This window comes from Salvelinus fontinalis, chromosome 41 (genome assembly GCF_029448725.1).
Source record: "Salvelinus fontinalis isolate EN_2023a chromosome 41, ASM2944872v1, whole genome shotgun sequence".
Classification (NCBI taxonomy): Eukaryota; Metazoa; Chordata; class Actinopteri; order Salmoniformes; family Salmonidae; genus Salvelinus; species Salvelinus fontinalis.
The window spans coordinates 21793750-21818981 of record NC_074705.1 but is presented as its reverse complement, the minus strand read 5'-3'; the positions used below and the strand labels follow the sequence as shown (position 1 = coordinate 21818981).

At 42.5% G+C, this 25232-nt stretch overlaps 1 protein-coding gene across 2 annotated transcripts in view; it reads right to left on the bottom strand.

The window, feature by feature from the left end:
- The window catches only part of LOC129840384 (zinc finger protein 804A-like), a 108621-nt gene that overhangs the window by 8540 nt on the left and 74849 nt on the right, over positions 1–25232 (bottom strand). For both annotated transcript variants that reach the window (XR_008757191.1, XM_055908216.1), the window contains exons 2-3: positions 12711–12854; positions 587–717 (exon numbers count right to left, since the gene is read on the bottom strand). Coding sequence is in view for 1 of the 2 variants with exons in the window: in XM_055908216.1 (XP_055764191.1) it covers positions 587–717; positions 12711–12854 (275 nt within the window). In the remaining variant the exon portion in view is untranslated. The remainder of the gene's footprint in view (positions 1–586; positions 718–12710; positions 12855–25232) is intronic.

Below are 25232 nucleotides of genomic sequence, written 5' to 3'. Positions count from 1 at the left end.
AAAAATCAACATGTTTACATGCACACTAATAATTATATATTAAACTGATTACGGCAGAAGGCAGAGTATGGCATTAGTCATGCATACACCTTACTCTGCTTATCGTAAGGTCATAATCAAAGTAAGCATACACCGATTTAAAACACCTGGTTTTCATACAAACTCTATATGTCTGAACTCAGAATCAAATAGTGTTACTGTTATTATAACACAATATCATGGTCACTGTGGTAGAACGTTTATTTTGATTGCCGATTTTCTGCATTTATCAAAAGTCCCATCAGCAGCCAGATTTGAGATGTGTCCATGTAAACATAATTGTTAGGGAAATTGTTCTTCTTGCAAAGCATGGACATGTTTTAAATTAAGTATTATATTAACTTGACTATCCACAATAATCACACTGTGTGCATGTAACCGTGCTCAACGTCTAATTCATCCCAAAAATAAATACATCTAACATTAGTTTTGATAAGTATTTTAACTTACGTAAACTACAATTGCAACTCGTTCTAAAATTAATTTACAGCCTGTTGCAATTATGTCATATAGGGACACATACGAGTCCATTGGCTGTTCCACCCACCTTTGGACCTCCCGACGCTGTTCGGCCAGCTCATGTAAACGTCGTAGTGCTCTCTCTTGCTTTCTGTCATCCTTCTTGGATTTGGAGGACACGTTCCGGGCAAACTCCCGCTGCTTCAGCTCTTTCAGTCTCTGGCAGAGAGAAGAAATGTCACCAGACTCATTATCTACTGTACTGAGTCAGCCACTGAGGAGCTTACTCCAGCCAAACTAATTGAATTAAGTGATATTACTCTTTCAGGTCATTTTTATTTCCTTAGACGGTCCTCTCCAATATAAGGCATTGGAACGCAATGAAGATATAATGTCTCTATGGAGAAGGTTTTAAACTAACTGTACAGTATCAGACAGCCACCCACAGTGCTGTAAATCTCTGGAGGCATGTGTTGTAAGAATATTCTATGTACACATTTTATGCCACAATAACTCACATCTCATTAATTCACGTTGGCTAACCTTATCCAACTTATTCCAAATCAGCAATCCTGACGTTCACTAATTGGTTACCATATCCTCACAGTTACCCTACACCTGTTTTTAATTCAATGAAGCAAATATAAAAAAAATACAATATTGCAGTGATTGGGAAAGTGAGGTTTATTGATCACATTGCTTCACAATTTACAGCATGTTTAATTATAGACTCCTACCCTAGGACTGAGTTCACACTCAGTGGAACAGAAGTTATACAATTCATTTTTCCACAACTGTTGTGTGACAACCAAGGATGTAGTGGACCATAAACACAAATGCAGATTATGCACATTTTGCAATTAGCGTTTATGCACCTAGTGTTCTTTAAATGAGTGTTTAGCGCTACTCGCCACAACTATTGTGTGTACAACTCTTGTTACCCTTGAGTGAACTAACCCTACATTTGCCATAATATATCTTTATTTTTCACCTAATAGAATAGATAATCTATAGGGCTCTATAATTACCCAAACCCATGAATGGCTTCACCTTATGTATTCTACACAGGCTCCTTTGTATTACACACAACTCAGCAAGGCTATGTGACCTTACCTCTTTGAAGTACTCTGATGGTTGCATTTAGAGTGGCTGGGTCACAAAGCCAGGAGATTATTTGCATGCATCCGAGATAATTTTGTCATGTTAAGTAGCCTCTTCTCTCAGGGTTATCGAGCAGAGAGGCTAGGCAATTGTTAATGTGCTGGGTTTACAGTATAGGACGAGCCTGTCCAACAGACACACGTTATTGAGCTTCTACCTCTTGCAGGCTCTCCAAAATGTTTAGCCTTTTCATTCTACAAGTGAGGTAGGTACAAGTGACTATTGATGCAAATTGTTGCCCTCGAAGGTAGAATGTAATGTAGATAAATGACTGTATATGCAGACACAATGTTTTGTTCAGCCAAATGTCAGTCTTTACATTACTTATTAATATATTATACAACAGGTGGGTCTAATCCTGAATGCTAATTGGTTATAATCGCATTCCACCCTGTGTCTATTCCACAAGTTACCACCGGCTTAATCTATTAAAATGCCTATTTACTCTATTCCATCTGACTGTGCAATCCACTGTCTCATCAGCCCAGCCAGGCACTTTATAAACTTGATCTCCACTAGAAAAAGCATCTTGACATGATCTCACATTCCTTTTGAACTAACATTTAGTTTTCAACAGCCGAGATTTGTAAAAACCTTGCTCTCTGTCTCTCCGACTTTTGCAACACTGTTTCAATATTCAAATTCGATCTCCAGCTGTCCCATAGTAATGAACGACGTCGGGACAAGACAGACAGGCAACATTTCTCACCCAGTCGAAATCATGAATCAGCTAGCATAATTTTTCTGGATATATACAAAGAATTGTCAATTGAAAAAATGTCAGTTAGATTGCAGTCTTTCCAGCTTCAGTTTGAAGGGATTGTGTTAGGTGTGTTGTTGGCTACCTCCTCTGAACAACAACAGTGTCCTGATGAGAAAGCACATTTTCTATGCTAGGCGAAATTGCAACTCATTAGCTCATTATTATGGATATATTCAAATAAATGTCACTAGAAAACAGCTTAAACAAATGCAGCTACTTTCTATTAATCTGGCTGCACTTTGACGTAACTGTAAATTAGCCATAGTTGGCTAGCTAGCAATCAAGGGATAAGAGTGATAACGCTCTCGAAGCTGGTGTTTGGAGGATATATTGCCACAGTTAACAACACCCATGCCAATATATCATTCAAAACACCAGGTTCTCGGGCGTTATCACTTACATGGAAATACACAATGAAGTGCATGTGACATTGTGGTGTTATTGTTTTGCAGAATAACGTTTTTTTTTGTTATCGCCAACCTTTTCTCAATAGGGGGTGCTTTTGGGACTTTGTAATATTTACGTTCCTAAATTAAACTGCCTCGTACTCAATTCTTGCTCGTACAATATGCATATTATTATTACTATTGGATAGAAAACACTCTAGTTTCTAAAACCGTTTTGAATTATTTCTCTGAGTGAAACAGAACTCATTCTGCAGCACATTTCCTGTCAGGAAGTGAGATTTCTGAAATCGAGGTCCCTGTTCTGAGGTCAGTTTATAAGTCCCCATGTAAGCTATGGGGCTACATGCACTGCATACGCCTTCCTCTAGATGTCAGTAAGCAGTGAGAATTTGAATGGACTGGATTGCGCAATCTGGGCCACTATAAAGGCTCATGGAACGGAAGTACCGTTCTTTTCAACGGGGCATCTGGCGCAAGGGGGACATCACAATGGCGTCCGGCAAAAGCTTTCGTTTTAGGAGTTCTATATCTCCGGTCATGTTTTTATTCGTTATAGGTGTTAAAGACATCATAAGGTAGTTAATTTAAACCGACTTATAGCAGTTTATATCAGTTTATTGCGATATTCTGGTATTTCTTTGTGACGCGCTTTCACGAGTTGGACACCTCTCCAGTGGGTGGCTATCGTTAGCTGCTATTTCTACAGGAGAAGAGGACATCTTTCAACCAAAAGACGATTGTTCTGGAGAAAGGACACCTTGCCCAAGATTCTGATGGAAGCTCGGCAAATAGTAAGCAATCTTTATGTTGTTAATTCGTATTTATGTTGACAAATGTCAAATAATAATTCCGCCATGAATTTCAGTGCAGTCTCGCTTTAGCGCACGCTGTATTGCGCAGTAACGTTAATTTAAAAAATCTAACACAGCGGTTGCATTAAGAACTAATGTATCTTTCATTTGCTGTCCAATCTGTATTTTTTTAGTCAAGTTTAGAATAGTTTTCGATTAGATTAGGTGCCTCTCCAAGATGGCGCCAGACAGATTGCTTGAAGTTTTGGCCACTAATCACATTGTATAACCACGATTTGTGCCGCTAAATATGCACATTTTCGAACAAACTCTATATGCATTGTGTAATGTAATGTAATAGGACTGTCATCTGAAGAATTCTGAGAAGGTTAGTGAAAAAAATAATATATTTTGGTGGTTTATACGTTATTGCTATTTTTGGCTTGAATCAATGCTGTTGTGATGTTTGCTATTGTGGTAAGCTAATATAACGCTATATTGTGTTTTCGCTGTAAAACACTTAGAAAATCTGAAATATTGGCTGGATTCACAAGATCTGTGTCTTTCATTTGCTGTACACTGTGTATTTTAAAGAAATGTTTTATGATGAGTAATTAGGTAATACACGATGGTCTCTGTAGTTATTCTAGTTGCTTTGGTGAGAGTTGTGATGGTGGCTGCAATGGTAAACTATGATTTATACCTGAAATATGCAAATTTTTCTAACAAAACATATGCTATACAATAAATATGTTATCAGACTGTCATCTGAGGAAGTTGTTTCTTGGTTAGTGGCTATTATATCTTTATTTGGTCGAAATTGTGATAGCTACCTATGCAGGAAAAAAATGGTGGACAAAAAAAGTTGTGTCTTTTGCTATCGTGGTTAGCTAATAGATTTACATATTGTGTCTTCCCTGTAAAACATTTAAAAAATCAGAAATGATGGCTGGATTCACAAGATGTGTATCTTTCATTTGGTGTCTTGGACTTGTGATTTAATGATATTTAGATGCTACTATTTACTTGTGACGCTATGCTAGGCTATGCTAGTCAGCTTTTTTTACTGGTGGGGGTGCTCCCGGACCCGGGATTGGGAGGAAGTAGAAGTTAACGGATACTGTTGGGATAACCATCACAGAGATACTCTAAATTTTGACACCTTTAAACACTCACCTGCTAGCCTAGACCAGATCTGTGTGACGCTTTAGCTACAACTGCCCTGGTCACAGTAGTTTGCTAAATCACATGTAGATCTAAACCAGGCTACTGTCTTTTTGGTTCTCATCAATCTGCTTTTTAGCTGGGGTCAAAGTGGAACTGATATTTAGACTGTTCCAACTATGCTGTTGTAGGCTGCTCCGGGATGAAGTTTACACTAGGCACAGGTCTATGATCAGCTTCCCCTCCCCCAATAGTAACCTTGCAATACTGACAATGTAATTCTGACCCAAGATCTAAGGGAAACTTCACCCTACTCCTTGTGTGTAGGATAACACAGCCAGCTAGAGGAATTAGCTCTGTCAGTGTTATGTATATGTCTGAAAATCGGTTTATTCATTGACCTGTGCTTGATAAGTGAGAATGGATGTTAATGCAAAATTAATAATGCAGATACAGTTCAGCTTAGGTTAGCATATGATCTTTAAACAAATATTAATTACATTTGTGACTGGTTACAGAATCGGGGACGTTTGACAATAGTTCCTACCTCACAGTAATGTCGTTTGAAAGAAAGTTTAAAAAAATTATAATTCTCCAGAAATGCCTTCTTGAGTATGTGAACTTTCTAGGCCTTAATTACAAACCTGTATGTGATCCGTAAATATGATTATGAGCCTAGTTTAGCCAAGGAGAAGCACTGAGCTTTATATGGAGGAAGACAGGATACTTCCTGGCTAACGAAGACTGGCTGGGATCATGGAGGGGTTGACCATGGTAACAGTTGGTCATGCATTTGCATGTGAATTCTTAAAGAGAAGGGTGGGACTAATGCTTAAGATGTTGTGAACAATGCTGAATGGGAGTAAACAAAGAAAATCTATTTAGCAAGTGTGAAAACCTCATCAAAATCTTTCAAGGGTATTTTCTGCTTGTCTCCTAAGTGGGATATCAAGTTTGTCAACTTTCAAAGCAGCATAACTTTCCCATGTTTCCTCCAACTACAGTGTATGTACCATTTTGAAGCTCTGAGTCTATACTTTTATCAAATAAAAAATTAAGTGAACCACTTAAATTTGACTTTTCATAGAGATATCTGGTCACATTTGATCAAACCTCAAAAACCTTAATATACACGGAGTGTACAAAACATTAGGAAAACCTTCCTAATATTGAGTTGCACCCTATTTTGCTCTGAGAACAGACTCAATTTGTCAGGGATTCTAACAAGGTGTCGAAAGCGTTCCACAGGGATGCTGGCTCATGTTGACGCCAATTCTTCCACAGTTGTGTCAAGTTGGCTGGATGTCTTTTGGGTGGTGGACCATTCTTGATACACACAGGAAACTGTTGAGTGTGAAAAACACAGCAGCCTGGCACCTACTAGCATAGCCCATTGAAAGGCACTTAAATCGTATGTCTTGCCCATTCACCCTTCAAATGGCATACATACACAGTCCATGTCTCAAGACTTAAAAATCCTTCTTTTATATTTGCTATTTACCTCTGCTAGATCATATTTATCAATAAAAGAGCTATTTGTAAAAAATAAAAAAAGATTTTTGCAAACAAAATCAAGACATGGGTGGAATAAATCATGTTTATCTTGAACAAATATAAATGAAACAAGGTTTTCATCACTATTGATGTTTATTGCTTTGACCTGAACAAATTGGAAGGACACATTTTACACACAGTATTTTACGGAAATGATAAATGAACCCCATTGAACACAAATTAAGACCGGTCTACACACCACATGAGGGACAGAGTTTTACACTGTCTGTGTGTTGCAAATGTGTTTCTTGCCCTTGATGCATGTGTACTGTGTATTCCTGTCCTTCTTGGGTAAAGACATATCACAGCGCTTCTTCTTGTTGCTACCGGCTGCAATCTAGAATGATGAAAACACTTAGTTCAGGAATTTTACTAACATCTCACTCACATATATAGTTACAGCAGGCCAAGTTAGGAGAGACAGACACACACACATGCAACAACATCATTCACACTTACTTCCGGTACTAGAGTTGTTGGTTCTGTGGGTCAGGTGGACAGGGCACCAGCATCCTCCTCACGATGGCAGCAGAAGCTGGGGTCCCTTGGATATGTTGCCTCCTCTGGATGTGAGGTCTTACCAATGTCTTGCCCAGCTCCTTGAGAAAGAGCCGTCTCCTCTGGAGCTTCCCTCTATTCCAATATGGGTTCAATGCCACCCAGATGACAAACGTGCTGTATGCCAAGATGTCCAAGATGAATATCACAAGTGGCCAGCGTAAGGTTCTTCTTTTGCAGCTGTAGCCAGTCACCAGCTTGTCTAAAATGTCCACCACTCCTTTTGTGGCATTGTAATCCATTATGATTTCTGTTTTTTAATGTTCCTGGCCACAGACTCTCCCATCCCTATGCAGTGTACTCATGAGTGCCATATTTTTGTCTAGGGACGTGTCGGCCGTGAACACAAACTTACAGGAATTGATAGCTGTATTCAACAGCTGAGGTGGGAGTTCTGACTTGTTTTTTCGTGCTGTTCTTACCATCGTCAGCTTCCTCTTGAGGAACTCTTGGCCCAGCTTGTGCGAAGTTAAAAAGTTATTTCATGTGATGTTGTGGCCACGTAGTCACTGTGTCACGTCCAAGGACAACCTGCATCCCTTGGATCTTCTCAGGGGCTCCTCCATCTGGCTTCCCCATATACAGTTGAAGTCAGAAGTTTACATACACATTAGGCAAATACATTTAAACTTTTTGTTTTTCACAATTCCTAACATTTAATCCTAGTAAAAATCCCTGTCTTAGGTCATTTAGGATCACCACTTTATTTTAGGAATGTGACATGTCAGAATAAGAGTAGAGAGAATGATTTATTTCAGCTTTTATTTCTTTCATCACATTCCCAGTGGGTCAGATGTGTATATACACTCAATCAGTATTTGGTAGCATTGCTTTTAAATTGTTTAAAGCATACTTCCAAAGTTTTGGCAAAATGGCTTAAGGACAACAAAGTCATGGTATTGGAGTGGCCATCACAAAGCCCTGACCTCAATCCTAGAGAAAATTTATGGGCAGAACTGAAAAAGCATGTGTTAGCAAGGAGACCTACAAACCTGACTCAGTTACACAAGCTCTGTCAGGAGGAATGGGTCAAAATTCACCCAAATTATTGTGGGAAGCTTGTGGAAGGCTACCCGAATCGTTTGACCCAAGTTAATCTTGCCACCGTGTCAGATTTCAAAAAGGCTTCACGGCGAAAGCAAACCATGCTATTATCTGAGGACAACACCCCATCAATCAAACACATGACAATGGCATTACAACTCGCCATGCACGACACAAAAATCAGAAAAAAACTATATAATTCATGCCTTACCTTTGAAGATCTTCTTCTGTTGACACTCCAATATGTTCCATAAAATTCATAAATGGTCCTTTTGTTCGATAAATTCCGTCGTTATATCTCCAAAATGTCAATTTATTTGGCGCGTTTGATTCAGAAAAACACTGGTTCCAACTCGCACAACATGACTACAAAATATCTAATAAGTTACCTGTAACCATTGTCCAAACAACTTTCCTAATCCAACTTTAGGTATTTTTTTACGTAAATAATCAATCAAATTTAAGACGGGATAAGCTGCGTTCAATAGCGGATAAAAACAAAGTGAAGCGAGCTTTCGGGTCGCGCGCCCCAACCACAACAGTACACTTGGCTATCCACCCAGATAGGAAATGGCACTTCTTAATTTCTCAAAGGAAAAACATCAACCAATTTCTAAAGACTGTTGACATCTAGTGGAAGCAATAGGACTGCAAGAAAGTGCCTTAGAAATCTAGATCCACATAGAAATCCCCTTGAAACCACTGTCACCTCAACAACAAAAAATCCTGGATGGTTTGTCCTCGGGGTTTCGCCTGCCTAATAAGTTCTGTTATACTCAGACATCATCTTAACAGTTTTAGAAACTTTAGAGTGTGGTCTATCCACAACGACCAATTATATGCATGTCCTAGCTTCTGGGCCTGAGTAGCAGGCAGTTTACTTTGGGCACGCTTTTCATCCGGACGTGAAAATACCGCCCCCTAGCCCGAAGAGGTTAACCTGTTAAGGCTGGGGGCGCTGTTGTCACTATTTATGGTAATCGTGTAATTTTTTAAACGGCTTCCTACAAAATTCTTGATCGTACAATATGCATATTATTATTATTATTGGCTAGAAAACAGTCTATAGTTTCTATAGGAGTTGAAATTTTGTCTCTAAGTGGAACAGAACCCATTCTACAGGAATTTCCCTGACATGGAGTCAGATTTCAGAAATGTTGGCCCCTGATCTGGAGTCAGTTAAAAGGCCACAGTTATTGCTATGAGTATACGGACACTGCTTACGTCTTCCCCTGGATGCCTTTACGTGATGACGAATTGAATGGGGTCGATTGCGCGTTCACAGGCACTATAAATTAAAAAACCCCGTAGCTAGTCACTCTTTTCTTGCTGCGTCATGCGCCTGGAGGACATCGACCCGCACTTGTTCCAAGCATTAGTGGAGGGAGTAATATTACTCTGGTCATGTTTCTACTCGTTATAGGAGTTAAAAACATCATAAGGTAGTTAATTTAAACCGTTTTATAGCAATTTATATCCGTTTAGTGCGCATTTTGGGACATTTATTTCTGAGACTTTTTGAAGAGCCGGGCAGGTTTCCAGTTCATGCCGAACGCAGTTGGCATTTCCACATGGCAAGAGGACAGCTTTCCACCAAAAGACGATTACTCCCAAGAAAGGATCCTTTGCCCAAGATACTGATGGAAGAACAGCTCAAAGTAGGAAATTTTTATTATGATAAATCGTGTTTCTGTCGAAAAATGTTAGTGGCTTAGGACGCCATGTTTTTTGACGTAGCTTCGCTTGGCGCAAACTGTATTGAAAAGTAAGGATAATTAAAAAAATGTATTCCGCGATTGTATTAAGAATTAAATTGTCTATCAATCGCTGTCCACCCTATATTTTTTAGTCACGTTTATGAGTATTTATGTATAAGAGTAGATCACTGTCTAATATGGCGCACGGACATTTTCTCACCAGCTAGGCTACATTTCACATTGTCTAACCATGATTTTGGTGGCTAAATATGCACATTTTCGAACAAACTGTATATGTATGTTGTAATGTGATGTTACAGGGGTGTCATCTGAAGAATTCTGAGAAGGTTAGTGAAAAAAATAATATATTTTGGCGATGTTGACGTTATCGCTCTCTTTGGCTAGAATCAATGCTGGGCTGCTATGTGCTATGTGCTATGCTAATATAACGATTTATTGTGTTTTCGCTGTAAGACACTTAGAAAATCTGAAATATTGTCTGTATTCACAGGATCTGTGTCTTTCGATTAGTGTATGCTGTGTATTTTTACGAAATGTTTGATGATTAGTAGTTAGGTAAACACGTTGCTCATTGTAATTATTCTAGTCCATTTGTGACGGTTGGTGCAATTGTAAACTATGCCAGCTACCTGAAATATGCACATTTTTCTAACAAAACCTATCCCATACCATAAATATGTTATCAGACTGTCATCTGATGAGTTTTTTTCTTGGTTAGGGGCTATAAATATCTTAGTTTAGCCGAATTGGTGATAGCTACTGGTGTTGGTGGACAAATAAAAGATGGTGGATTATGCTAATGTGTTTTTAGCTAATAGATTTACATCTTTACATATTGTGTCTTCCCTGTAAAACATTTTAAAAATCGGACATGTTGGCTGGATTCACAAGATCTGTGTCTTTCATTAGCTGTATTGGACTTTAATGTGTGAAAGTTAAATATTTAAAAAAAATATTTTTTTTGAATTTCGCGGCTCTGCCTTTTCAGTGGAATGTGGGGGGGGGGTGCCGCTAGCGGCACGCTCCTCCTAGACAGGTTAACTTCCTGACTGATGTCTTGAGATGTTGCTTCAATATATCCACATCATTTTTCTACCTCATGATGCCATCTATTTTGTAAAATGCACCAGTCTCTCCTGCAGCAAAGCACCCCCACAACATGATGCTGCCACCCCTGTGCTTCACGGTTGGGATGGTGTTCTTCGGCTTGCAAGCGTCCCCCTTTTTCCTCCAAACATAACGTTGGTCTTTATGGCCAAACAGTTATATTTCTGTATGATTTTGTACGAAAGTACGATCTTTGTCCCCATGTGCAGTTGCAAACTGTAGTCTGGCTTTTTCATGGCGGTTTTGGAGCAGTGGCTTCTTCCTTGCTGAGTGGCCTTTCAGGTTATGTCGATATAGGACTCGTTTTACTGTGGATATAGATACTTTTGTACCTCTTTCCTCCAACTTCTTCACAAGGTCCTTTGCTGTTGTTCCGGGATTGATTTGCACTTCTCGCACCAAATAAATTCATCTCTAGGAGACAGAACGTGTCTCCTTCCTGAGCGGTATGACGGCTGAGTGGGCCCATGGTGTTAATACTTGCGTACTATTGTTTGTACAGATGAATGGGATACCTTCAGGCATTTGGAAATTGCTCCCAAGGATGAACCAGACTTGTCTGATTTATTTTGATTTCCCCATGATGTCAAGCAAAGAGGCACTGAGTTTGAAGGTAGGCTTTGAAATACATCCACAGGTACATCTCCAATTGACTCAAATGATGTCAATTAGGCTATCAGAAGCTACTAAAGCATTACATAATTTTCTGGAATTTTCCAAGTTGTTTCAAGGCAGAGTCAACTTAGTGTATGTAACCTTCTGACCCACTGGAATTGTGATACAGTGAAATTATCTGTCTGGAAACAATTGTTGGAATAATTACTTGTCATGCACAAAGTAGATGTCCTAACTGACTTGCAAAAACTATGTTTTTTTAACAAGAAATTTGTCGAGTGGTTGAAAAACGAGTTTTAATGATTCCAACTGTAAACTTCCAACTTCAACTGTACACTTGCAAGTTCCACGCATATGATGAAGCATCATCACAGGCAGCCTAGATCTTGATTCCATATTTTGCGGGCTTGATTCCATATTTTGCGGGTTTAGACGGTATGTCCTGCCTGAAGGGGCAGCGGCCCCAAAATGGCATAAACTGCTCATCAACAGTAACGTTGGCCCATGGTTGTAAAACCTTGGAAGGCGGTCCACCCACTTGTCCCACACTGACTTGATTGCAGTTAGCTTGTCTCTCTGCCGCCGAGCTGGTCTGGTGTCTCGGTTATTGAAACGGCTAATCCTTGAAATAATATGGACGTTTTCCATAGACATTGTTGCACAGAAAAGTTCTCTGCCAGTTTCTGCATCCCACAGGGATTCAAACCCACTTCCCTGGCATTTCAAGTGCCATGCTCTACCAACTGAGCTTCAAAGGACCACAAACTTTGTTGAAGGCATGAACAAGAATCCCCTTTAGTGGAATAATGTGTTCACTGTAGTTCAGTGTTTCCCAAACTCGGTCCTGGGGACCCCAAGGGATGCACATTTCGTTATTTGCCCTAGCACTACACAGGTGATTCAAATAATCAAAGCTTGACGATGAGTTCATCATTTGAACAGCTGTGTAGTGCTAGGGCAAAAATCAAAACATGCACCCCTTGGGGTCCCCAGGACAGGGTTTGAGAAAAGCTGCTGTAGGTAACGGGGGATATAAATGTGTACACTGTAGTAAATGGGGGATATGTTCATTCAGGGCACAGGTCAAATATTTTTCTCAGGTTAAGCAAGTCATGCAAATACTGTAGCATGGAAGAACAAACACCTTTGTATCCCCTTATATTCTTTTGATATGTACTTTGAAATCAAATATGCCCTTTTGTTGGAGATTGCTCTTTTGACAGTGTTTTCTTTGTCCTTCGTAGATTATATATTTTTTTTGCATTTGGCAACGTTGAAATGTAACTAGTCTGAATGAATTGCATGGTAGGAGGTATTAGGTGCACCATACCTGTTTGTGAGCATGGTCGTAAGAGTTGATGTGGTTGTCAAACTCCTGATGCTTGTAGTACTGCTTGTCACACAGCTCACAGTAGAAATGAGCCTTCAGGTCCTCAAGTGCCTCGGCCATAGTCCTCTCCTTCTGTGAGTAATCCTGGTCAGGGAAAATTTAGAGAAAATGCTAAACTCAATTATATGTATCACTAGCTAGGTTTCCATCCAATTTCAATTGAATATTCAAAAATGTGCATGAACTAATAAGCACCTTTTTCCACCAGAGATGTGTTTCCATCAAACTGACTTATTGGGGGGAAAAGTCTGTAAGTGATGACGTAGTGCACATGACAATAATGTTTGTGGATAAATTCCAATGTGCCAAATGAAAAATACAAGTTAAATGGGTTTCCGTCGCATTCAACTCTGCTGATGGTTTTGTCACAAAAACTGTTGCGCAAATGTGCACGCTCTGGTCTTGGCACGTGCGCTCTAGCCAACATCTCACAGATACGTGTAGGTTACCTACATTATGAGATAATTATGGAAATATATACATTTATACAATAGTTACCCGGAGGAGGGTCCTGCTTTTTCAATTTCAGTCAGGGGGAGGGTTTAGTATTTATTTATTTTGTCCAGGGGAGGGTCATGTAATTTGTAATCGCTTACATGTCATATTACTCAGGGTTTGAGAATCAGTTGCTTATTTAAGTACATCCTTGATTCTCTGCTGGGCACTCAATATAAGTGTACTTAATGTGGTCTCAATAAAATGATCCATAGCCTATATTATAGGCTATATGAATAGCATGCTCGGAGACGCTCACGGTAAAGTTTTGATTCCTGAGATTTTGCACTGCTGGGATGGTGTGTATACAAGCCTAGGCCACATTGCATTACACTGCAATGGAGAGGCATTCCCAATTATGAGCCCTGACCCCCCCTGCTTTTGCTGATGTGAACCGCTATGTAGTGCCTATCCAATGACTGTACTGTGTACAGTGGCACTATAGGAGGCGAGTCCATTTGTAAAAAAAAAAAATGCAATATCTGTGCGTGTGGACTAGGCCTACTTATGTCCTGTTCAGTTTGAAATGAGAAGGAGACCGGAGGTCTAAGACACTGCACCTCAGTGCAAGAGACGTCACTGCAGTACCTGGTTCGAATCGAGGCTGTATCACATCTGGCCGTGTTTGGGAGTCCCATAGGGCGGCGCACAATTGGCCCAGTGTCGTCCAGGTTTGTCTGGGGTAGGCCGTCATTGTAAATAAAAATTTGTTCTTAACTGACTTGCCTAGTTAAATAAAGGTTAAATAAAAAATAAATAAAACGCTTGCTACGCTATAATTTATTTCGAATAAAACCAGTATGTTTTGTTGCTCATAATGAAACTATTTATCAGTTATTGATCTCACAATAAGCCATATTGAAGTAATTTACATAACATGCATTACTATGAAGTGGCAGCCGGGGAGATGGAAAGCGTATGGTGCTAAAAGAAGGCTAATTCGAGAGGGCCTAAATCATTTAAACAGTCTCCATTTTAATTTGACTTAAAATCAAATCAAATCAAATTTTATTAGTCACATACACATGGTTAGCAGATGTTAATGCGAGTGTAGCGAAATGCTTGTGCTTCTAGTTCCGACAATGCAGTAATAACAACAAGTAATCTAACCTAACAATTCCGCAACTACTACCTTATACACGCAAGTGTAAAGGGGTAAAGAATATGTACATAAAGATATATGAATGAGTGATGGTACATATGGCATAGGCAAGGTGCAGTAGATGGTATAGAGTACGGTATATACCTATGAGATGAGTACTGTAGGGTATGTAAACATAAAGTGGCATAGTTTAAAGTGGCTAGTGGTCCATGTATTACATAAGATGGCAAGATGCAGTAGATGATATAGACAACAGTATATACATATACATAAGAGATGTGTAATGTAGGGTATGTAAACATTATATTAGGTGGCATAGTTTAAAGTGGCTGGTGGTACATTTTTACATAATTTCCATCAATTCCCATTTTTAAGGTGGCTGGAGCTGAGTCAGTTTGTTGGCAGCGGCCGCTAAATGTTAGTGGTGGCTGTTTAACAGTCTGATGGCCTTGAGATAGAAGCTGTTTTTCAGTCTCTCGGTCCCTGCTTGGATGCACCTGTACTGACCTCGCCTTCTGGATGATAGCGGGGTGAACAGGCAGTGGCTTGGGTGGTTGTTGTCCTTGATGATCTTTATGGCCTTCCTGTGACATCGGGTGGTGTAGGTGTCCTGGAGGGAAGGTAGTTTGCCCCGGGTGATGCGTTCTGCCGACCTCACTACCCTCTGGAGAGCCTTACGATTGTGTGTGGAGCAGTTGCCGTACCAGGCGGTGATACAGCCCGACAGGATGCTCTCGATTGTGCATCTGTAGAAGTTTGTGAGTGCTTTTGGTGACAAGCCGAATTTCTTCAGCCTCCTGAGGTTGAAGAGGCGCTGCTGCGCCTTCTTCACAACGCTGTCTGTGTGGGTGGACCAATTCAGTTTGTCCGTGATGTGTACACCGAGGAACTTAAAACTTTCCACCTTCTCCACTACTGACCCGTCGATGTGGATAGGGGGGTGCTCCCTCTGCTGTTTCCTGAAGTCCACAATCATCTCCTTTGTTTTGTTGACGTTGAGTGTGAGGTTATTTTCCTGACACCACACTCCGAGGGCCCCCACCTCCTCCCTGTAGGCCGTCTCGTCGTTGTTGGTAATCAAGCCTACCACTGTAGTGTCGTCCGCAAACTTGATGATTGAGTTGGAGGCGTGCATGGCCACGCAGTCGTGGGTGAACAGGGAGTACAGGAGAGGGCTCAGAACGCACCCTTGTGGGGCCCCAGTGTTGAGGATCAGCGGGGTGGAGATGTTGTTACCTACCCTCACCACCTGGGAGCGGCCCGTCAGGAAGTCCAGGACCCAGTTGCACAGGGCGTGGTCGAGACCCAGGGTCTCGAGCTTGATGACGAGTTTGGAGGGTACTATGGTGTTAAATGCTGAGCTGTAGTCGATGAACAGCATTCTCACATAGGTATTCCTCTTGTCCAGATGGGTTAGGGCAGTGTGCAGTGTGGTTGCGATTGCGTCGTCTGTGGACCTATTGGGTCTGTAAGCAAATTGGAGTGGGTCTAGGGTGACCGGTAGGGTGGAGGTGATATGGACCTTGACTAGTCTCTCAAAGCACTTCATGATGACGGAAGTGAGTGCTACGGGGCGGTAGTCGTTTAGCTCAGTTACCTTAGCTTTCTTGGGAACAGGAACAATGGTGGCCCTCTTGAAGCATGTGGGAACAGCAGACTGGGCTAAGGATTGATTGAATATGTCCGTAAACACACCAGCCAGCTGGTCTGCGCATGCTCTGAGGACGCGGCTGGGAATGCCGTCTGGGCCTGCAGCCTTGCGAGGGTTAACACGTTTAAATGTTTTACTCACCTCGGCTGCAGTGAAGGAGAGCCCGCAGGTTTTGGTAGTGGGCCGTGTCAGTGGCACTGTATTATCCTCAAAGCGGGCAAAAAAGGTATTTAGCCTGTCTGGGAGCAAGACATCCTGGTCCGCGACGGGGCTGGTTTTCTTTTTGTAATCCGTGATAGACTGTAGACCCTGCCACATACCCCTTGTGTCTGAGCTGTTGAATTGCGATTCAATTTTGTCTCTGTACTGGGACTTAGCCTGTTTGATAGCCTTGCGGAGAGAATAGCTACACTGTGTGTATTCGGTCATGTTTCCGGTCACCTTGCCCTGGTTAAAAGCAGTGGTTCGCGCTTTCAGTTTCACGAGAATGCTGCCGTCAATCCACGGTTTCTGGTTTGGGAATGTTTTAATCGTTGCTCTGGGTACGACATCGTCAATGCACTTCCTAATGAACTCGCTCACCGAATCAGCATATTCTTCAATGTTGTTGTTGGACGCCGTGCGGAACATATTCCAATCCGCGTGATTGAAGCAGTCTTGAAGCGTGGATTCAGATTGGTCGGACCAGCGTTGAACAGACCTGAGCACGGGAGCTTGTAGTTTTAATTTCTGTTTGTAGGCTGGAATCAACAAAATGGAGTCGTGGTCAGCTTTTCCGAAAGGAGGGCGGGGGAGGGCCTTATATGCGTCGCGGAAGTTAGTATAACAATGGTCCAGAGTTCTGCCAGCCCTGGTCGGACAATCGATGTGCTGATAGAATTTAGGGAGTTTTGTTTTTAGATTAGCCTTGTTAAAATCCCCAGCTATGATGAATGCAGCCTCAGGGTGTGTGGTTTCCAGTTTACAGAGAGTCAGATAGAGTTCGTTCAGGGCCATCGATGTGTCTGCTTGCGGGGGAATATATACGGCTGTGATTATGACCGAAGAGAATTCCCTTGGTAGATAATGCGGTCTACATTTGATTGTGAGGAGTTCTAGATCAGGTGAACAGAATGACTTGAGTTCCTGAGTGTTGTTATGATGGTCACACCACGTCTCGTTAATCATGAGGCATACCCCCCCGCCCCTCTTCTTACCAGAAAGATGTTTGTTTCTGTCTGCGCGATGCGTGAAGAAACCAGCTGGCTGCACCGACTCCGTTAGCGTCTTTTGAGTTAGCCATGTTTCCGTGAAGCAGAGCACGTTGCAATCCCTGATGTCTCTCTGGAATGTTACCCGTGCTCGGATTTCATCGACCTTATTGTCAAGAGACTGAACATTGGCGAGTAGTATGCTAGGGAGTGGAGCGCGATGTGCTCGTCTCCGAAGCCTGACCAGGAGACCACTACGTTTGCCCCTTTTTCGGCGTCGTGTAGCTTCGCCGGCTGGGATCAGGTCCATTGTATTGGGTGGAAGGCAAGACACTGGATCCGTTTCGGGAAAGTCATATTCCTGGTAGGAACGGTGGTTAGTTGACGTTAATCGTATATTCAGTAGTTCCTCCCGGCTGTATGTAATGAAATCTAAGATCACCCGGGGTACCAATGTAAGAAATAACACATAGAAAAACAAAATACTGCATATTTTCCAAGGAACGCGAAGCGAGGCAGCCATCTTGCTCGGCGCCGGAAGTAGTTTAGGCTACTAACAACGAGGTCTTTGTGTTTGAGCCTATTTATTCCTATTAAAAAAATAAGCAGTAGTCCTTACTGTTTGACAGACAAAATCAGTCATAGATTTTGTCAGCAGTTCCATTCAGAGAACAAATCACTTTTCTCCCGGGTAACCTGGTATTTCCCAAAGAAAACTGGAAGTGTCATTCAAACGCATATAAATACGTCTGGATTTGACTAGAGCTTTGATCGGCATAAAAATTCAAACCTCATGCTACCTGAGCCTGATAAGCCTTACATTAAATATGTTTTATGAGCCCTACATTAAATACATTTTATGAGGCCAAGCCCAAAAAAGCCGAAATAATTTTCCCTTATCCAATACATAGCCTATGATATATAGGCTAACGCACATTACGCACTACAGAAAAACATAAAAGCCCATTGATGTAGCTATGCTCTCTTGAGAAAATAAATTAAACTAACTCCAGTAGGCTAATCTTTTTGAGTGTGGACTGTAGTACTGTACTGTATTGTATTAAATGAGCAGGAATTAAGCACCTTGTTCAAACCATGATGCTGGGAGAGAACATGGGATGCTGGTGCAGGACATGCAGCCATAAAAGTATAGCTATTTTTTTAGCCAACCTTTCCCCTAACCTTAACCCTTTAACCCAACTCCTAACCTTAACCCTAACCCCTTGCCTAGCTAACATTAGCAAGTTACCTAACGTTAGCCACCTAGCCAATGTTAGCCACAACAAATTGTAATTCGTAACATATAATACGTTTTGCAAATCGTAACATGTTGTACATATTGCAATTCGTAACATATCGTACAAAATGGATGATGGACATCCACAAATTAATACATACCATACAAAACATAACATATCATACTGAATGGTGTGTAGCTGGTTTACGTACAGATTAATACGAAATGCTCTGAGAACAGGTTGGTCAGCCATGATTAAGACCTTTGCTGAATGGGTCAATGTTCTGTTTGTTGAGGACCTGGTGATGACCTGGTCATTTAGAAAACACCATGTCTGCTCTGCCAGCACCAAGCAGTAGATCAATCAGCTTTCTCCTGCCACGCCACTTACTGTACATCAACCCACCCACACTCTCACGCTGTGATAAACCAATATATAGACCAGCATGGCTCTAGCAGTAGGGAGAATCTTTCATACTCACAAAAGGTCACGTGGGACCACTACATTTGGAAAGTTTGGAGAGTTCAAGAATGATTTTACATGACGACTCTGAAACATCAATGTTTCAGAGTGAATCAAAGTGAATCATCAGTGAATCATTTTGATTCACAAAGGATCTCAGTAAAAGAGAAGTAAAGCAATGCATAAGAAGGTAAATGTTTTAAGGGGTTGTGGTACTGACAGAAAAAACAACATTTGAAGTTTATAAGATCACAAGTCACTCAAGTATGGATGTTTCATTCTGGGCGGGAGAATATTTTAAATGTCAGGTTGCTTTTCATCTATTCTCTGCCATCAGGGAATTTAGACTAGAGGCGTTTAACCTTGTAGTATTCACACTGTGAAAAGATAATTCTATTCTATTCATTATTTAATTTGTGGTTGTAATTATATTTCGTCTTTTTGAAGTAGTTACTGATTTCCATATGTTGAATGTTATGAAGACATCTTTGCAAACAGTGATTATGTTTGACTCTTGTACTTCAAAGATGACTGAAATGATTGATTTTATTGTAGGCCTACAGCTAGATTCCGTTAACTCAAAGTTATTGCTAACCAAAGATTGCATAATGCCTATGTAACGAGTATTAATATTGTCTTATATATATTTAATCTAAATCCTTTTATTTGTTTTTTATTTACCATATCCATGGATTGTGAGTGTATCGATTGCTTTTTGGTATAGTGCTCTGGCCTGCAGTATCTTCAAGTCAGCTGCGGGATTTTGAAGCAAATACATTTACATTTACATTTAAGTCATTTAGCAGACGCTCTTATCCAGAGCGACTTACAAATTGGTGCATTCACCTTATGATATCCAGTGGAACAACCACTTTACAATAGTGCATCTAACTCTTTTAAGGGGGGGGGGGTTAGAAGGATTACTTTATCCTATCCTAGGTATTCCTTAAAGAGGTGGGGTTTCAGGTGTCTCCGGAAGGTGGTGATTGACTCCGCTGACCTGGCGTCGTGAGGGAGTTTGTTCCACCATTGGGGTGCCAGAGCAGCGAACAGTTTTGACTGGGCTGAGCGGGAACTGTACTTCCTCAGAGGTAGGGAGGCGAGCAGGCCAGAGGTGGATGAACGCAGTGCCCTTGTTTGGGTGTAGGGCCTGATCAGAGCCTGAAGGTACGGAGGTGCCGTTCCCCTCACAGCTCCGTAGGCAAGCACCATGGTCTTGTAGCGGATGCGAGCTTCAACTGGAAGCCAGTGGAGAGAGCGGAGGAGCGGGGTGACGTGAGAGAACTTGGGAAAGTTGAACACCAGACGGGCTGCGGCGTTCTGGATGAGTTGTAGGGGTTTAATGGCACAGGCAGGGAGCCCAGCCAACAGCGAGTTGCAGTAATCCAGACGGGAGATGACAAGTGCCTGGATTAGGACCTGCGCCGCTTCCTGCGTGAGGCAGGGTCGTACTCTGCGAATGTTGTAGAGCATGAACCTACAGGAACGGGTCACCGCCTTGATGTTAGTTGAGAACGACAGGGTGTTGTCCAGGATCACGCCAAGGTTCTTAGCACTCTGGGAGGAGGACACAATGGAGTTGTCAATCGTGATGGCGAGATCATGGAACGGGCAGTCCTTCCCCGGGAGGAAGAGCAGCTCCGTCTTGCCGAGGTTCAGCTTGAGGTGGTGATCCGTCATCCACACTGATATGTCTGCCAGACATGCAGAGATGCGATTCACCACCTGGTTATCAGAGGGGGGAAAGGAGAAGATTAATTGTGTGTCGTCTGCATAGCAATGATAGGAGAGACCATGTGAGGATATGACAGAGCCAAGTGACTTGGTGTATAGCGAGAATAGGAGAGGGCCTAGAACAGAGCCCTGGGGGACACCAGTGGTGAGAGCACGTGGTGCGGAGACAGATTCTCGCCACGCCACCTGGTAGGAGCGACCTGTCAGGTAGGACGCAATCCAAGCGTGGGCCGCGCCGGAGATGCCCAGCTCGGAGAGGGTGGAGAGGAGGATCTGATGGTTCACAGTATCAAAGGCAGCCGATAGGTCTAGAAGGATGAGAGCAGAGGAGAGAGAGTTAGCTTTAGCAGTGCGGAGCGCCTCCGTGACACAGAGAAGAGCAGTCTCAGTTGAATGACTAGTCTTGAAACCTGACTGATTTGGATCAAGAAGGTCATTCTGAGAGAGATAGCAGGAGAGCTGGACAAGGACGGCACGTTCAAGAGTTTTGGAGAGAAAAGAAAGAAGGGATACTGGTCTGTAGTTGTTGACATCGGAGGGATCGAGTGTAGGTTTTTTCAGAAGGGGTGCAACTCTCGCTCTCTTGAAGACGGAAGGGACGTAGCCAGCGGTCAAGGATGAGTTGATGAGCGAGGTGAGGTAAGGGAGAAGGTCTCCGGAAATGGTCTGGAGAAGAGAGGAGGGGATAGGGTCAAGCGGGCAGGTTGTTGGGCGGCCGGCTGTCACAAGACGCGAGATTTCATCTGGAGAGAGAGGGGAGAAAGAGGTCAAAGCACAGGGTAGGGCAGTGTGAGCAGAACCAGCGGTGTCGTTTGACTTAGCAAACGAGGATCGGATGTCGTCGACCTTCTTTTCAAAATGGTTGACGAAGTCATCAGCAGAGAGGGAGGAGGGGGAGGAGGATTCAGGAGGGAGGAGAAGGTGGCAAAGAGCTTCCTAGGGTTAGAGGCAGATGCTTGGAATTTAGAGTGGTAGAAATTGGCTTTAGCAGCAGAGACAGAAGAGGAGAATGTAGAGAGGAGGGAGTGAAAGGATGCCAGGTCCGCAGGGAGGCGAGTTTTCCTCCATTTCCGCTCGGCTGCCCGGAGCCCTGTTCTGTGAGCTCGCAATGAGTCGTCGAGCCACGGAGCAGGAGGGGAGGACCGAGCCGGCCTGGAGGATAGGGGACATAGAGAGTCAAAGGATGCAGAAAGGGAGGAGAGGAGGGTTGAGGAGGCAGAATCAGGAGATAGGTTGGAGAAGGTTTGAGCAGAGGGAAGAGATGATAGGATGGAAGAGGAGAGAGTAGCGGGGGAGAGAGAGCGAAGGTTGGGACGGCGCGATACCATCCGAGTAGGGGCAGTGTGGGAAGTGTTGGATGAGAGCGAGAGGGAAAAGGATACAAGGTAGTGGTCGGAGACTTGGAGGGGAGTTGCAATGAGATTAGTGGAAGAACAGCATCTAGTAAAGATGAGGTCAAGCGTATTGCCTGCCTTGTGAGTAGGGGGGGAAGGTGAGAGGGTGAGGTCAAAAGAGGAGAGGAGTGGAAAGAAGGAGGCAGAGAGGAATGAGTCAAAGGTAGACGTGGGGAGGTTAAAGTCACCCAGAACTGTGAGAGGTGAGCCATCCTCAGGAAAGGAACTTATCAGGGCGTCAAGCTCATTGATGAACTCTCCAAGGGAACCTGGAGGGCAATAAATGATAAGGATGGTAAGCTTGAAAGGGCTGGTAACTGTGACAGCATGGAATTCAAAGGAGGCGATAGACAGATGGGTCAGGGGAGAAAGAGAGAATGTCCACATGGGAGAGATGAGGATCCCAGTGCCACCACCCCGCTGACCAGAAGCTCTCGGGGTGTGCGAGAACACGTGGGCAGACGAGGAGAGAGCAGTAGGAGTAGCAGTGTTATCAGTGGTAATCCATGTTTCCGTCAGTGCCAAGAAGTCGAGGGACTGGAGGGAAGCATAGGCTGAGATGAACTCTGCCTTGTTGGCCGCAGATCGGCAGTTCCAGAGGCTGCCTGAGACCTGGAACTCCACGTGGGTCGTGCGCGCTGGGACCACCAGGTTAGAGTAGCAGCGGCCACGCGGTGTGAAGCGTTTGTATGGTCTGTGCAGAGAGGAGAGAACAGGGATAGACAGACACATAGTTGACAGGCTACAGAAGAGGCTACGCTAATGCAAAGGTGATTGGAATGACAAGTGGACTACACGTCTCGAATGTTCAGAAAGTTAAGCTTACGTTGCAAAAAATCTTATTGACTAAAATGATATAGTACTGCTGGCTGGTGAAATAGGCTAGCTAGCAGTGGCTGCGTTGTTGACTTTGTTTGAAAGTGTAGCTGGCTAGGTAACCTTTAACTGGCTAGGTAACCTCGACAATTACTCTAGACTACACAATTATCTTGGATACAAAGACGGCTATGTAGCCAGCTAAGATCAAACAAATCAAACTGTTGTACTGTAATGAAATGAAATGTAATACTACCTGTGGAGTAAAGCGGAATGCAACTACTCGCTCCAACCCGGAAGTGCGTATCGTAGAGGGAGAGGCAATAGAAGTGTTGTTTCTTGTATTATTGTCTTTTGTGTCTTTAGAGGACTGCTTCACCTTAATGTCCCCTTTCCTCCCTTTCCCTTTTCTTCTGTCCTTATTTTGTCCCACTTTGTCCCTTCTTTGTCCCTTCTTCTCTTCTGCCAACTAGACACTCCTTGTTAGCTAGCTAGCTTCTTCCAGGAATGTCCCTAGCAACTGCCTAGCAACAGGTAAACAACTTAGCTAGCTAAGAAAACGGTATAATTTTATGAAAAAATTGTTACTTTTTCAAAAGCCTTTCTTCTTTGTTTGCTGCTTGTTTGGTCTCCTATTCAGTTTGCAGTTTTCTTTAGATTTTTTTTCGATGTACTTTACTCTAAAAAAACATTTAAATTTCACTATTTGTAGGAGCTCATCTTTTCAGCTGCTGCTGCTTAATTTGGAACTCCGGAACCAATACATATGATACAATACAATACAATACAATACAATACAAATACATATGCTATGAAGCCCCTAAATAAGATCTGGTGCAACCAAATACCTCCAGATGTCAAATAATTAGTTAGATTGCACACAGGTGGACTTTATTTAAGTGTCACATGATCTGTCACATGATCTCAGTATATATACGCCTGTTCTGAAAGGCCCCAGAGTCTGCAATACCACTAAGCAAGGGGCACTACCTAGCAAGCACCATGAAGACCAAGGAGCTCTCCAAACAGGTCAGGGGCAAAGTTGTGGAGAAGTACAGATCAGGATTGGGTTATAAATATCAGAAACTTTGAACATCCCACAGAGCACCATTAAATCCTTTATAAAAAATTGAAAGAATATTGCACCACAACAAACCTGCCAAGAGAGGGCCGCCCACCAAAACTCACAGACCAGGCAAGGAGGGCATTGATCAGAGGCAACAAAGAGACCAAAGATAAACCTGAAGGAGCTGCAAAGCTCCACAGCGGAGATTGGAGTATCTGACAATAGGACCACTTTAAGCCGTACACTCCACAGAGCTGGGCTTTATGGAAGAGTGGCAAGAAAAAAGCCATTGCTTCAAGAAAGAAATAAGCAAAGACGTTTGGTGTTTGCCAAAAGGCATGTGGGAGACTCCCCAAACATATGGAAGAAGGTACTCTGGGTCAGATGAGACTAAAATGTAGCTTTTTGGCCATCAAGGAAAACGCTATGTCTGGTGCAAACCCAACACCTTTCATCACCCCGAGAACACGATCCCCACAGTGAAGCATGGTGGTGGCAGCACATTGCTGTGGGGATGATTTTCATTGGCAGGGACTAGGAAACTGGTCAGAATTGAAGGAATGATGGATGGCGCTAAATACAGGGAAATTCTTGAGGGAAACCTGTTTCAGTCTTCCAGAGATTTGAGACTGGGACGGAGGTTCACCTTCCAGCAGGACAATGACCCTAAGCATACTGCTAAAGCAACACTTGAGTGGTTTAAGGGGAAACATTTAAATGTTTTGGAATGGCCTAGTCAAAACACAGACCTCAATCCAATTGAGAATCTGTGGTATGACTTAAAGATTGCTGTACACCAGCGGAACCCATCCAACTTGAAGGAGCTGGAGCAGTTTTGCCTTGAAGAATGGCAAAAATCCCAGTGGCTAGATGTGCCAAGCTTATAGAAACCTACCCCAGGAGACTTGCAGCTGTAATTTCTGCAAAAGGTTTCTCTACAAAGTATTGATTTTGGGGGAGTGAATAGTTATGAATGCTCAAGTTTTCAGTTTTTTTGTCTTATTTCTTGTTTGTTTCACATGAAAAAATATTTTACATCTTCAAAGTGGTAGGCATGTTGTGTAAATCAAATGATGCAAACCCCTCCAAAAATCTACTTTAATTCCAGGTTGGAAGGCAACATGGAAAAATGCCAAGGGGGTGAATACTTTCGCAAGCCACTGTATTCTAAGATTGTTGTGTTGCCAGCTAAACTTTTGGGATTAAATATAATTCTGCTGAAAGAGTCTTCTACCGCGTGGTGCAATATTAGGCTATCTAGCTACAGTACATGCTAGCAGACTGTCTGCAACATAGCTTCCCTTGTGTGCACTG